Below are 12,342 nucleotides of genomic sequence, written 5' to 3'. Positions count from 1 at the left end.
GATCTGTGAGGAAATCATTCTGCAGGCCCTAAACAAGGGGAAGAGGGGCGAACTAACAACTCAAACCCACCTGTGTGAGTTGGACCATACTCCTCCACCACCAACACCACAGCCACCCAACCCACCACAGCAGCATGGAAGGAAGCGTAGAAGGAAGTGTTGAGAGTGATGGCCTGGGTTTGGTGTTGTCTGGCAAAAAACGCAGGCTGTTGTAAGACCACAGCCTCGGGACATATATGTCATCTGCTGCTGCTCCCGATCTCTCGGATTCCTGGACCGTATTGTGCTCCCTATTAAATGGACTCCTCAGGTTACCAATTTTGACAGTCAAATAATTGATGTCTGCCCTGGGGTACAAAGGCTTCACCAATTCCAACTGTTTCTCCAGCGTTATTTTGTTATGACCCCTATTAAATTTCTCATTTTTGTTTTGACAAATACTTGGCTATGTGTTTTACTTCAAAAAGGACAGTTTGTTTGTGAGTAGGCAGGTACATTTCAAAAATTCAATGTCAAATTAACAAAGGGCACCAACATAGTTGTATCTTTGATGTTCAAAAATACAAGATAATAATGGTGTTGTGGTAACTTGACACACAAAACGACCAAAAAATTATGGAGAAGGGGGTTGTGACCTGTACCATACCATTATTTAGAACGCTGACATGTCTCCACCCCAATTAATACAAAACCAGAAAGAGAACAAAAAGCGGGACTTTGCGTGAGACATGTCAGCGCATAAACAACAATTAATTGGTCAGGCTCATATAGGGTTGGCCTGTATCCAATGCAAATATAATAACTGGAAGTCAATAATAATATAAAAAACAATGGGCATAATCACAAAGGATTTACATCAGATATTCATAGAAAATATAATTCTAATTCATCATTCAACATAGAAGAATTAATGTAAAATCAATCAATGGACAAAATAAGTACAAAAAATACAGTTACAGTACAGATAGTTGTTAGAATGTAGGCATCCATAAGTTGTTAACTCAACGCGTTTCTTGGCTTATAACCAATCATCAGGAGTTCAGATGCGTAATAACTAAAAATAAATAAAGTAACGGAGCAGCCATTAGTCTAATGATTGACAGTTATGTACCGAAAAAACAAAAACTAAGGTAGTACTCACAAATTGATGGATAACCATTGAAATGGGACTATCAGGTGGTCTGGGTCTGCAAAGTCTCCCCCGGGGTTGAGGCAAGGACCAGTCCCCAAAAAAACCCAAAAGACTGAGGCCGCCTACATTCTAACAACTATCTGCACTGCAACTGTATTTTTTGTACTTATTATGTCCATTGATTGATTTTACATTAATTCTTCTATGTTGAATGATGAATTAAAATTATATTTTCTATGAATATCTGATGTAAATCCTTTGTGATTACGCCCATTGTTTTTTATATTATTATTGACTTCCAGTTTTTATATTTGCATTGGATACAGGCCAGCCCTATATGAGCCTGACCAATTAATTGTTGTTTATGCGCTGACATGTCTCACGTAAAGTCCCGCTTTTTGTTCTCTTTCTGGTTTTAAAAAAATTATGGAGATCACGAGAAAAAAAAAAAAATATGGAGATCGCTATAAGACAAAAAAAAAGAAGATTATTCTGGAGATCACGAGAAAAAAAAACAACAAAAACAAATATTATTCAGGAGATCACGAGAAATAATAAAAAATATGTTTGTCAGAACTCTGTGAATATCAGCAGCAAAGCAACTTCATTATTATAGCATTAGCAAAGTTTTGTTGGCGGAAAATTTGAGATCCTGCTAGCAAACATTTCTTGGTGGAAAGTCCGACAGCAAATGTTCGATGGAGCATACACACGGTCGGACTTTCCAACAACAAGCTCACATCCAACATTTCCTGTCGTAAAATACGATCGTGTGTACGCGGCATTATTGTTCTAACAGTAAGATCTCTCCTCTCTGTACTTTGATGGAATCAAATCTTAACCTCCCTGACGGTATACCCGAGTGTGGCTCGGGGTTAAATTTCAGCACCATTAGCGGTAACCCCGAGCCACATTCGGGATTACATCTCAGGATCCTGGTGCAGGTTACTTACCTTGTCCCCAGGATCCTGCGATGTCCCCCCGCGCTGTCTGCGGGCTCCGTCCTCTGCCCGAAGCCTCTCTGTGCCAGGCTCTGTTCCCTGCGAGCGTCGCAATGCACAGGGATGGAGCCTGGCGGCAAATTTTAAAAAATGTAAAAATCATAACACATACAGTATTGTAATCTTGCAGATTACAGTACTGTATGAAATCATTTCACATCCCTGAAAAATCTGAAATAATCATGCCGCCAGGGAGGTTAAAAGGGAAATACTAAATGCACAGCAATTTCCATGAGAAACTATTGCAGTTTGGTCTTACCAAACTTCACCAGCAAGTGATGCTGCAAGTGAAATCTGTAATTACAGCTGTGTACTCCTTGAAACTCTGTGAACCGCAGGGGTTGCCCTTCACTTTTGGGACTTTCCCTCTAATCATTGCAAATGATAGAAGCCTAGTACTTATGGATGGTTAACTGATACCTTACATCGGGGTAGGAAACCTCGGCCTTCCAGTTGTGGTGAAACTACAAGTCCCATGAGACATTGCAAGACCATGACAATCACAGACATGACTCCTAGAGGCAGAGGCATGATGGGATTTGTAGTTTCACCACAGCTGGAGTGCCAAGGTTGCCTACCCCTGCACGGTACATCTTTATCCAATCAAATCTCCAGGGTGCGTAGCTGAAATTTAAATTGGAAGGGTACCAAAGTATTCTTTATTTTTAAGCTTTGATCCTCACTGTTGGCTGTGACTCTTGCTCTTATCCAACGGCAGTTTCATCATCGCAGAGCAGACTGCCATTATCATGTACCTGTTATTCCATGTAAATGATGGAAAATGCTTTCCAATTTAAAAAAAAATGAAGTTCGGCTCACAGCTGGACCCTAACTGTTACATTACAGCTGGAGGTTGGGGAAGATATCAAGATCCAGCAAGGGATTAAACTCAGAACTGAAAAATATTTAAAATTGCATTCCTATTTAAAAGGGGTTGTAAACCCTCTTTTTTTTTCTCTTTTTTTAAATAACAAACATATCATACTTACCTCCACTGTGCAGTTCGTTTTGCACAGTGTGGCCTGAATCATCATCTTCTGGGGTCCAGCAACGGCGCTCCCGGCTCCTCCTTGCATCAGTAAACACCCTAGGAGCAGCGCTCTCCTAGCAGGCTCTCGCTCCTGAGTCCAGCATTTGCGTCTATAGACACAGAATGCCGGACTCGGCCCCGCCCCCCGGCGCCCGCGTCATTGGATCTGATTGACAGTAATGGGAGCCAATTGCTGCGCTGCTATCAATCTATTCAATCAAGACCCAAGAACCCCAGGCAGAGAGGGTGAGCATGTCTCTGCCAAGGGAACAAGGTGCTTAGGTGAGTAAAACTGGGGGGGGGGGGGGCTGGGGGTTTTGGGGGGCTGGTTAGTGTCAGAAGTTTTTTCAGCTTAATGCATAGGATTCATTAAGCTGAAAAAACACAAGGGTTTACAACCCCTTTAATGTATAAGTTCACCTTCAGCAACATTTTCCAAAAAGCCCCCTATGCAATTCCATATCCTCTGAATAGTACTTACCAGGGCTCCTCTTTTAAATGCTGCACCTCCTCTCATTACACATGCAACTGTTGGGGAGCCTCTCTGTAAAAACTGCTGGCTCCTCAATCCCCCTCCGTCCTGCCATTCAAATTGCGCTCTCTTCTCCAGCTGAGCTCAACTGCTGCAGCTAAAGATGGAGAGAGTACACTGCAAACAGGCAGTTTGAATTGGCTGGAGTGACCGGCAGGGTGGAGGGGGATCGAGAGGCCAGCAGTTTTTGCTGAGAGGCCCTCCACCACTGCATATTTAATTAGAGGAGGTGCAACATTTGAAACAGGAGGAGCACAGGTGTTTACTATTCAGAAGAATGCATAGGGGTCTTTTTGGAAAAGTCTGAAAACACTTTCAACAGCACAAATGATTTGTCATATTTTCATGCACTTGGTATGGTGTGTGATATGCACATATACTGTACCACATGAATTACCTTTTTACTCTCAGATTCATCACTTCAGCTGATCATATGTTGATTTATTCATTTGTAATTATGCTGAGCTTTAAAATGTATGTAAACACAAAATCTGTTTGCCATCACACCTCACTGTACACAGTTTTTATCAAGAAAATAATTTATTGTGAATCTGTTGCAAAGTTTCTTACTTGGAGATCTTGACAGTAACATCACTTCCTGTTGAGGCTGACAAGGCTAAAGCCAGCCATACATGGTGCAAATTTCTTTCCTGCAAACTCGGGTTGCTGGAAAGAAATATGCTTGATTCCCTCATCAACATAGACAAGGTTGACATGGGAATCCCTCCTGCGGAGTCATTGTATTCTCCTGGTGAGGGGCGGGGGAAGCCATCCCCGCTAGGAGAAAACAGTAATTATTGCTAGTGGCTATACCAGCTGCTAGCGATAATTGCATGTAAGATCCAGCTGGCTGGTCGTACCCAAGTTGATTGATCAACTTGGTACATTCAGCCTGCCCATACATTCGACTCTATGGCTGGGCTATACCACTGCCTCACAATTAGTAGCAGTGCTGTCAGCCTGTGTGCACCTCACAGACTGGCCATGGGACTGTCAATCAGGTCTGCCCATGCTTGCCAGGCAGGCAGAACTGCACAATGCAGGCTGACAACACTGCTGCTAATTGCAAGGTAGAGGCTTAGCACTGTCAGACCACAACAGGAAGTGCTATTCATGGCACGATCTTCAGGTAAGGCACTCTGCAACACATTGACAAATGGATTTGCTTAGGAAAACTGTATACAGTAAGGCATGATGCCAAACATACTGCAAAAAAATAAAAATACAGCTTTAATATATTTTGCTTCAAAAGGGAACAGTTACAGTCATCATGTTCCATAAATGTATAAAACAGCTATGCACATATCTAAACTCTGTTGTTATTACCTCTTTTAAATATAGGGTCATATAACTATCAATGAGTCCATCTTGTTCCAGGCCAATGATAAGACCCACCACGCTGGTAAATGCAAATACTGCATATACTAGAAAAGCAAAAACATCATGATGGTTACAGTAAAGAAAAAACACCACAAGCATTATGGAGACATTTTATAGATGGGTAAAGATATCACACTAACACTGTGCATGCACTTTACAATTACCAAATGATCTAATATTGAGGGATTATCTGCATAAATGAGCAAGTCAACTTGGAATGGTACCTCTGTTACAACAGCGATCAACAATGAAAATCCATATCAGATGATTAATTATTCTTTGCTGGATAGAGACATACAGCCCAATTGCCAAGTGGGACAATGATAGATTGATAGATAGATAGATAGATAGATAGATAGATAGATAGATAGATAGATAGATAGATAGATAGATAGATAGATAGATAGCATATATTGGTACAGATCCCCCCTGTATTTTCCTCCTGTGGCAGCTGAATGTTGATGAGAGGGAGATTAGGAGAAGCCTACTTTCAGCTGCTGCAGGAGGAAAATACAGATCGGTTCCACTAAACTCCACCCCGCCTCTCCTGTCCAGGTTCTGAGGGTCAGCAAGGAAGGATTGCGGTTTACCTGTCACCTACCAGTCCTTGGCGGGTTGCCAACCACAGGATTAGGGTGTGCCCAGGCACACCTGGCACACCCCTTGCGCACGCCTATGGCATTAGCATAGGATACAAGAAGTCATGTGACGCCCTGTACATTTGAATACTAAAAACAAAAAGTGCCATTAGACACTTACTCAAGCACTCACAATGGACTGCTAGAAGGAATTATTCATGCACATGAAGTGGCTGCAAAAAGCTTGCAAGGGATGAGTAACTGTCAACTCTAGAAAAAGCAGTAAAAAGGTTGCAGAGGATTAACAATTGTCATGAAGTTTCTTAAAAATGAAAAACACAACTTCCAGTGTATGATCCGCGGCTCTTGATATAAAAGATCAGGGGAAGATCCACAGAGAATTGCAAACCAGGGACCAAGGCGGTGGACCATGAATTAAAAAATTTATTAAGCATTAGCAAAAACTTACATGGATGGCTTGGTCCACAGTGGAGGAGGTGAGGGGGAATCCACAGACTGTCACAGCACAGATTGGGGGAGACAGCGGGCTGGGTGGTGGTGAGCCGGAGCAGGCAAGCCGCCTGACGGCCAGTGTGGGATGTAATTATCCCTGCACTGAGAAGCCTGGTTCAAGGCAAAGATGGAATGTAGAAGACAGTAGATGATGGCCAAACCTCTTTGTGTCCCTGCACTTTGAGTTGGCTGGTGTTGGCTGGTGGTGGCCGCTTGTTTATCTCTCATGGATGTTTTTAACATTTTTTTTTACTCTCTCTGATCTTTTATTTCTTAATTTTCAATTATTTGATTATATTTTTTATTTTTTTGCTTGAATGCTATTTTTTTACCCTGCATCTGCAGTGGTATGATGCTGGGAAAGGGGCGGGACCCTGAAATGCGTACGCTTACCCGCTGCTATCCCTTGTACAAGGTCTACACAGGACTGTACAGTGTGTAAGGATACACAGCAGTCGCTGCTTGAGGATCGGCTTCTCTGGCGTTTTTCACCTCTATCAGCATCCTATCCTGGTGTGTTGGTCATCAAGATCTCAGCCGCCCCTGCTATCCAGCTCTTTTTTTGTCATCATCTGCGGTCTTCTACATTCCATCTTTGCCTTAAACCAGGCTCTTCGGTGCGGGGATAGTCACATCCCACATTGGCAGTCAGTCGCTTGCCTGCATGTATCCTGCTCCTGATCTGTGCTGTGACAGTCTATGGATTCAGGTTGAAAATAGACACAAGTCCATCTAGTTCAACCAAAAAAAAAAATAATAATGCAATCCCATATACACAATCCTTCACCCAGAGTTGATCCAGAGGAAGGCAAAAAACCCCAGCAAAGCATTCTCCAATCTGCTACAGCAGGGGAAAAAAATTCCTTCCTGATCCCCCGAGAGGCAATCAGATTTTCCCTGGATCAACTTTACCTATATATGTTAGTACCCAGGTATATTCTGTACATTTAGGAAAGAATCCAGAACTTTTTAAAAGCAATTTACTATACTTACCAGCACCACCTCTAGAGGGAGTCTGCTCCACATTTTCACAGCTCTTACTGTGAAGAAACCTTTCCGTATTTGGAGATGAAATCTTTTTTCCTCTAGACGTAAAGAGTGCCCCCTTGTCCTCTGTGATGAACTTAAAGTGAATAACTCAACACCAAGTTCACTATATGGACCACTTATGTATTTGTACATGTTGATCATATCCCCCCTTAATCTCCTCTTCTCAAGAGGGAATACATTCAGTTCCTCTAATCTTTCCTCATATTTAAACTCCTCCATGCCTCTATGTAAAGGGTTAACTACTCAACCTGCCCCACAGGTGATCACTCTCAGCCTGCTGGTGCTTAGATTGTTGTTCTACAAGATGGAAAATCTCTTTACAGAGTGATACAGAGGGCGCAATCAACACAAGGAGCAGCGTTGTCTCTCTGTGACTGGACTACAAAAAAACACCCCTCTCCTTTTCCTATAACAAAGGGTGAAGGTGTTTTGTAACACACAGAGATGTGAACAATTATTTGCTAAGGATAACACACATAAGCTGTTGCATTGATGTGCCCACAAATCCAGTCATATAGAAAATGAGTACTCTCACAGTGTTTACAACACCCATGCAGCGATGCATACAACTGAAAAGTGTACATACAGCCAATTCACTAACAAATGTGGTTTGCTTAGCGTGCTTCAATAAAATGGTGGCCATCTGCACACAGACACCGACTCCCTGTTGCATAAGTGTAAATGAGATGGGTAAAAGATGGCTTCAGCTCCTGTTCTCCACCTGTAGATAACTCCTCCAATACGTTTCACCCTTTTCAGAGTTTACTCATAGAGCCCTCTATGAATAAGCCCTGAAAAGGGTGAAATACGTCTGAAGATTTCTCTACAGGTGAAGAACAGGAGCTGAAGCCATCTTTTACACATCTCATATACATTTATGCAACAGGGAGTTGGTGTCTGTGTGCAGATGGCCACCATTTTGTTGAATTCTACTCGAGCCTGACAAGCCAATCCTGTCTGTCTTGCACCAGTCTATTCACATACTGATCTGACTGACATAGGTTTAGGGGGTATTTGAGCGGTACTATTTTCATTGTTTTTCTTGGTGTGTTGCCACAGCTGCTTGTTTTATTATCTAATGCTCATACCTGGTATGCTCCTGTGTGTCACCATTGTGTTTTAAGTATTAGTACAGTTCCCTAAAAGGAGTCAGAAGGTTTTGTTCCATTATTATTCACCTCTGAGAAAATTCCAGAAAAGATCTTTTGTAACCTGGCAGCCTGGAATAAACTAAAACGCATTCCTACTGTGAGTTTTCTCTGTGAGGTGACACATCCTGTGGATCTTGTTATGTCAGCAAGTTGCCATCCTGTCCATAAAGACTGGGACTCAGCAGGTATGTCTTTTGTATAAAACATTTGAAAAGCTGTGTACACACGACCGGACTTTTTGACCGGACTGGTCCGATGGATCAAATCCGTCGGGCAATCCGACCGTATGTGGGCTTCATCGGACCTTCAGCGAAGTTTTTCTTTCAAAAATCAGACGGACTTTAGATTTGGAACATGTTTCAAATCTTTCCGACGGACTCGAGTCCGGTCGAAAAATCCGTTCGTCTGTATGTTAGTCCGACGGACAAAAAAGGACGCAAGGGCAGCTATTGGCTACTGGCTATGAACTTCCCTATTCTAGACCCTTCCTACATCATCATATTCAAACCAACGGGCTTTCGTGTGTGGGCAAGTCCGGTCATTCGAAAGTCCGTCGTAACTCTGTCGAAAGTCCGTCGGAAAGACCGTCGGACCTTTGATGCTGAAAAGTCCGCTTGTGTGTCCGCTGCATAACAGAACACTAAGCAGCACACTCTCCAGTATCTGAATGTATGATAGCTACGTGATGGAGACTCTAATGACACAAGATCATTTCTTGTGATTTGAAAATAATACAAACAGTGTCTGGAAGGTGAACCCCTTGGCATCGATGACAGTAATCAGCAAGGTCTGAAGAACAGCCATAATATTATTATTTTTTTAATATAAATTTATATAATTATTTCATTTATTTACTAGATTAATACGATTTACTATGTTAAGAAACATTAACAAAACATAAGTTAAGACGGTTTCGTAGGTATACATACCATAAAACAAAGGATCCTTGGGTGGTTTCTGAATGACAAGCAGACGGGATAATAATGCGATGACCACTAAAACCACAGCACCAGAAACTATAACCGGCCAGGAACTGGAAAATACAAAATATTTGACAGATAAATGGACATTTACACAGTTGCTAAGATCGGTGCTGTTTAAAAATACATTTTTATTTTATTGTTAATTTTTTATATAAACATGACCCATAGAAGTAGAGGTGCAGATTGGTAAACCCATCATAAATTTAGCGCGCACAAACACGAACCATTGGACTTGCTAATTACCAAGTTTTCCTTTTTTTCCCTCATTAAAGCAGGGTATACAGTCTGGGTGTGGGCCACATAGGTGTTGCAAGCACTGGGTTCTAATTCATAACAAATCAATGCCTTAGGCCTCGTACACACGACCAGTTTTGCTGTTGGAATAAACTCTGAAGGTTTCTCAGATGGAACTCCGATGGAATTCCGCCCAAGCTGTCTTGCATACACACAGTCACACCAAAGTCCAACCGTCCAGAATGAGGTGACGTACAATACGTACGACGGGACTAGAAAAAGGAAGTTCAATAGCCAGTACTGGTCCGTCGGAACAGCATACAGACGAGCAGTTTTCCCGATAGGAATTGGTTCCGTCGGAAATATTTAGAACATGTTCCATTTCTAGGTCCGTCAGAATTTTCGAAAAAAAAAAGTCAGATGAGGCATACACACGATCGGAATAGATGATGAAAAGCTTCCGTCTGACTTTTTCTGTCGGACATTCCACTCGTGTGTACGCGGCTCGTACACACACGATACGAAAATCAGAAGGGAAAATTAAGAGGAGCGGTCTGCGGATTTTCGGATCGTTAGTACAGTGCTTTCGACAGTCGATTTGACTTTTTCGTCAGACAAAAGCTGGATGTGCAGGCTATAACATTTTTGTCGACACAAAAGTACAAACACGCATGATCGGAATCAAGGAACGACCGGGAAGAGTTCGGTCTTGTAAACTACCGTCCGTAATCTAGAATTAACATTCATGACGCGGCAATTGATGAAATGTCGAAATGCAGCGCATATTCTCATCTTCTTTAATGGGATAATAATGAAGCTGCTTTGCTGGTGATACTGATGTAGTTGTGCCAAATGTATTTTAAAAGGCATTTGTTTTGTAGTGATATAAATAATATTAATATGGTGGTTGTTGTTTGATTTTTTTTGGGAAGTTACCACAACACCATTATCCCGTAGTTTTTAAGATCAGAGATAAAACTATGTTGGTGTCCCTTGTTAATTTTCCATTGTGTTGTTTTTAATGTAACTGCCTACTCCCAAACTGTCATTTGAAGAAAAACACACAGCCAAGTATTATTCTACACAATTATTTTATTTTACAGAAAAAAAAATGAAATGTAATTAGAGATGCTATCTGCCATCCAAATAAAAATAACTTAACAAAAAAGTGTGAATCAACGCTCATCAAAACTTCTACTAACATGAAATTAGCAGAAGGGGCCCAAAGGGTGGCGCTTGAGAAATGAACTTCCTCTTTATACTCTCATAGTACGTCACTATGTTCGTGTTTATCGAATGACAATTTGCGGATTGTTAGTATGCTAGACAAAATCCTGCACACGCCCGTTTGACAAAAATCAGACGCTCGGTCGTACAACAATCGAACCATGTGTACGATGCTTTACAGTGCAGCTCTGCCAGGCGACTTCAGTGCAACTTTGAAGCAACTTCAGGGAATGCCTGGCTAATATTACTGTAATGTCAGATTCAAATCACATCAATTATGATTAGGAACCGACTTGGAGGCGACTTCCATTAAAGTCTGTAGCCAAGTCCAGAGCCACTCCAGGCCTAATGGTGCCCTCCAAAGTCAGGGACAGCTGACATCCTTCTGTGTAGGGTGGGTTACCAGGCATGGTGGGTGCAATGTAAGGTAAATTAATGGGCGCCAGACACATCTTAAATGCAAAGAGATTTATTTTCTCTTGAACAGAACTAAGAGAGGGTTAGGGCCAGGACACCCCTTAGTAGTTGCAATGTTAATAAGCAGACTCCAAGACTTCTATAGGTAGACAGCCATGCAGGGAAAGGCACCCAGCTGGACACCACGTCTGCATGTGTAGAAACGCTGTCTCCTATGGCAACAATCTTGAACAGTTTCTAACAAAGTTGTAATGAACTCTTTCACTTCCTCCACAATCTCCATTTTAGATCTTCACTCAACTGAGCTCCCAGTCTATCACTTATGCCGCATACACACGATCGGACATTCCGACATCAAAATCCTGAATTTATTTCCGACGGCTGTTGGCTCAAACTTGTCTTGCATACACACGGTCACACAAATGTTGTCGGAAATTCTGAACGTCAAAAACGCGGTGACCTACAACACGTACGACAAGCCGAGAAAAATTAAGTTCAATAGCCAGTGCGGCTCTTCTGCTTGATTCCGAGCATGCGTGGAATTTTGTGCGTCAGAATTGTGTACACACGATCAGAATTTCCGACGACGGATTTTGTTGTCAGAAAATTTGAGAAACAGCTCTCAAATTTTTGTTGTGGGAAGTTCCGACAAAAAATGTCCGATGGAGCTTACACATGGTCGAACATTTGTTGTCGGAAATTCCGATCGTGTGTACGCGGGATTAGACCCGCTGATCCACTGCCACTGGATCTCCTGAGCTCTTCCAATCTTCTCACTGAGTGTCTTCCTCAAGCATCACCGCAGCATCCCTGCTGGGTCCTTAGCTTGGCACTCACAGACACTCTTCAAGCTTCACCCCACTGGCCTGCTCGGCCCCTGGCTTGGCACAGAATAATGCTCTGCAAGTGTCACCTCCACTGGCTGGGTCTCTGGCTTGACCTCTGCTTAAGTTTCCCAATTCTTCACCGTCCCCAGTTGGCAGGGGCATTGCTAGGTGGCAAAAAGACCTTAGGCTTCAGCCCGAAGTCTAAGGCACCGGTCACCGGGGGGGGGGGGGTTGTGTGGCTTACCAGTGCCCATCAGTGCTGACCACTAAACTCACCTGCCTGCCAC

General features: G+C 42.5%; 1 protein-coding gene across 2 annotated transcripts in view; it reads right to left on the bottom strand.

The window, feature by feature from the left end:
- The window catches only part of TM6SF1 (transmembrane 6 superfamily member 1), a 136,565-nt gene that overhangs the window by 67,339 nt on the left and 56,884 nt on the right, over nt 1-12,342 (bottom strand). For both annotated transcript variants that reach the window (XM_073618620.1, XM_073618619.1), the window contains exons 2-3: nt 9,297-9,400; nt 5,022-5,119 (exon numbers count right to left, since the gene is read on the bottom strand). In XM_073618620.1, coding sequence (XP_073474721.1) covers nt 5,022-5,042 — 21 coding nt within the window. In that variant the 5' untranslated portion in view covers nt 5,043-5,119; nt 9,297-9,400. The remainder of the gene's footprint in view (nt 1-5,021; nt 5,120-9,296; nt 9,401-12,342) is intronic.

The sequence above is a fragment of the Aquarana catesbeiana genome, linkage group LG03 (assembly GCF_042186555.1).
Source record: "Aquarana catesbeiana isolate 2022-GZ linkage group LG03, ASM4218655v1, whole genome shotgun sequence".
NCBI lineage: Eukaryota > Metazoa > Chordata > Amphibia > Anura > Ranidae > Aquarana > Aquarana catesbeiana.
Note: the sequence above shows the minus strand (reverse complement) of the source record. Positions and strands in the feature narration are given on the sequence as shown.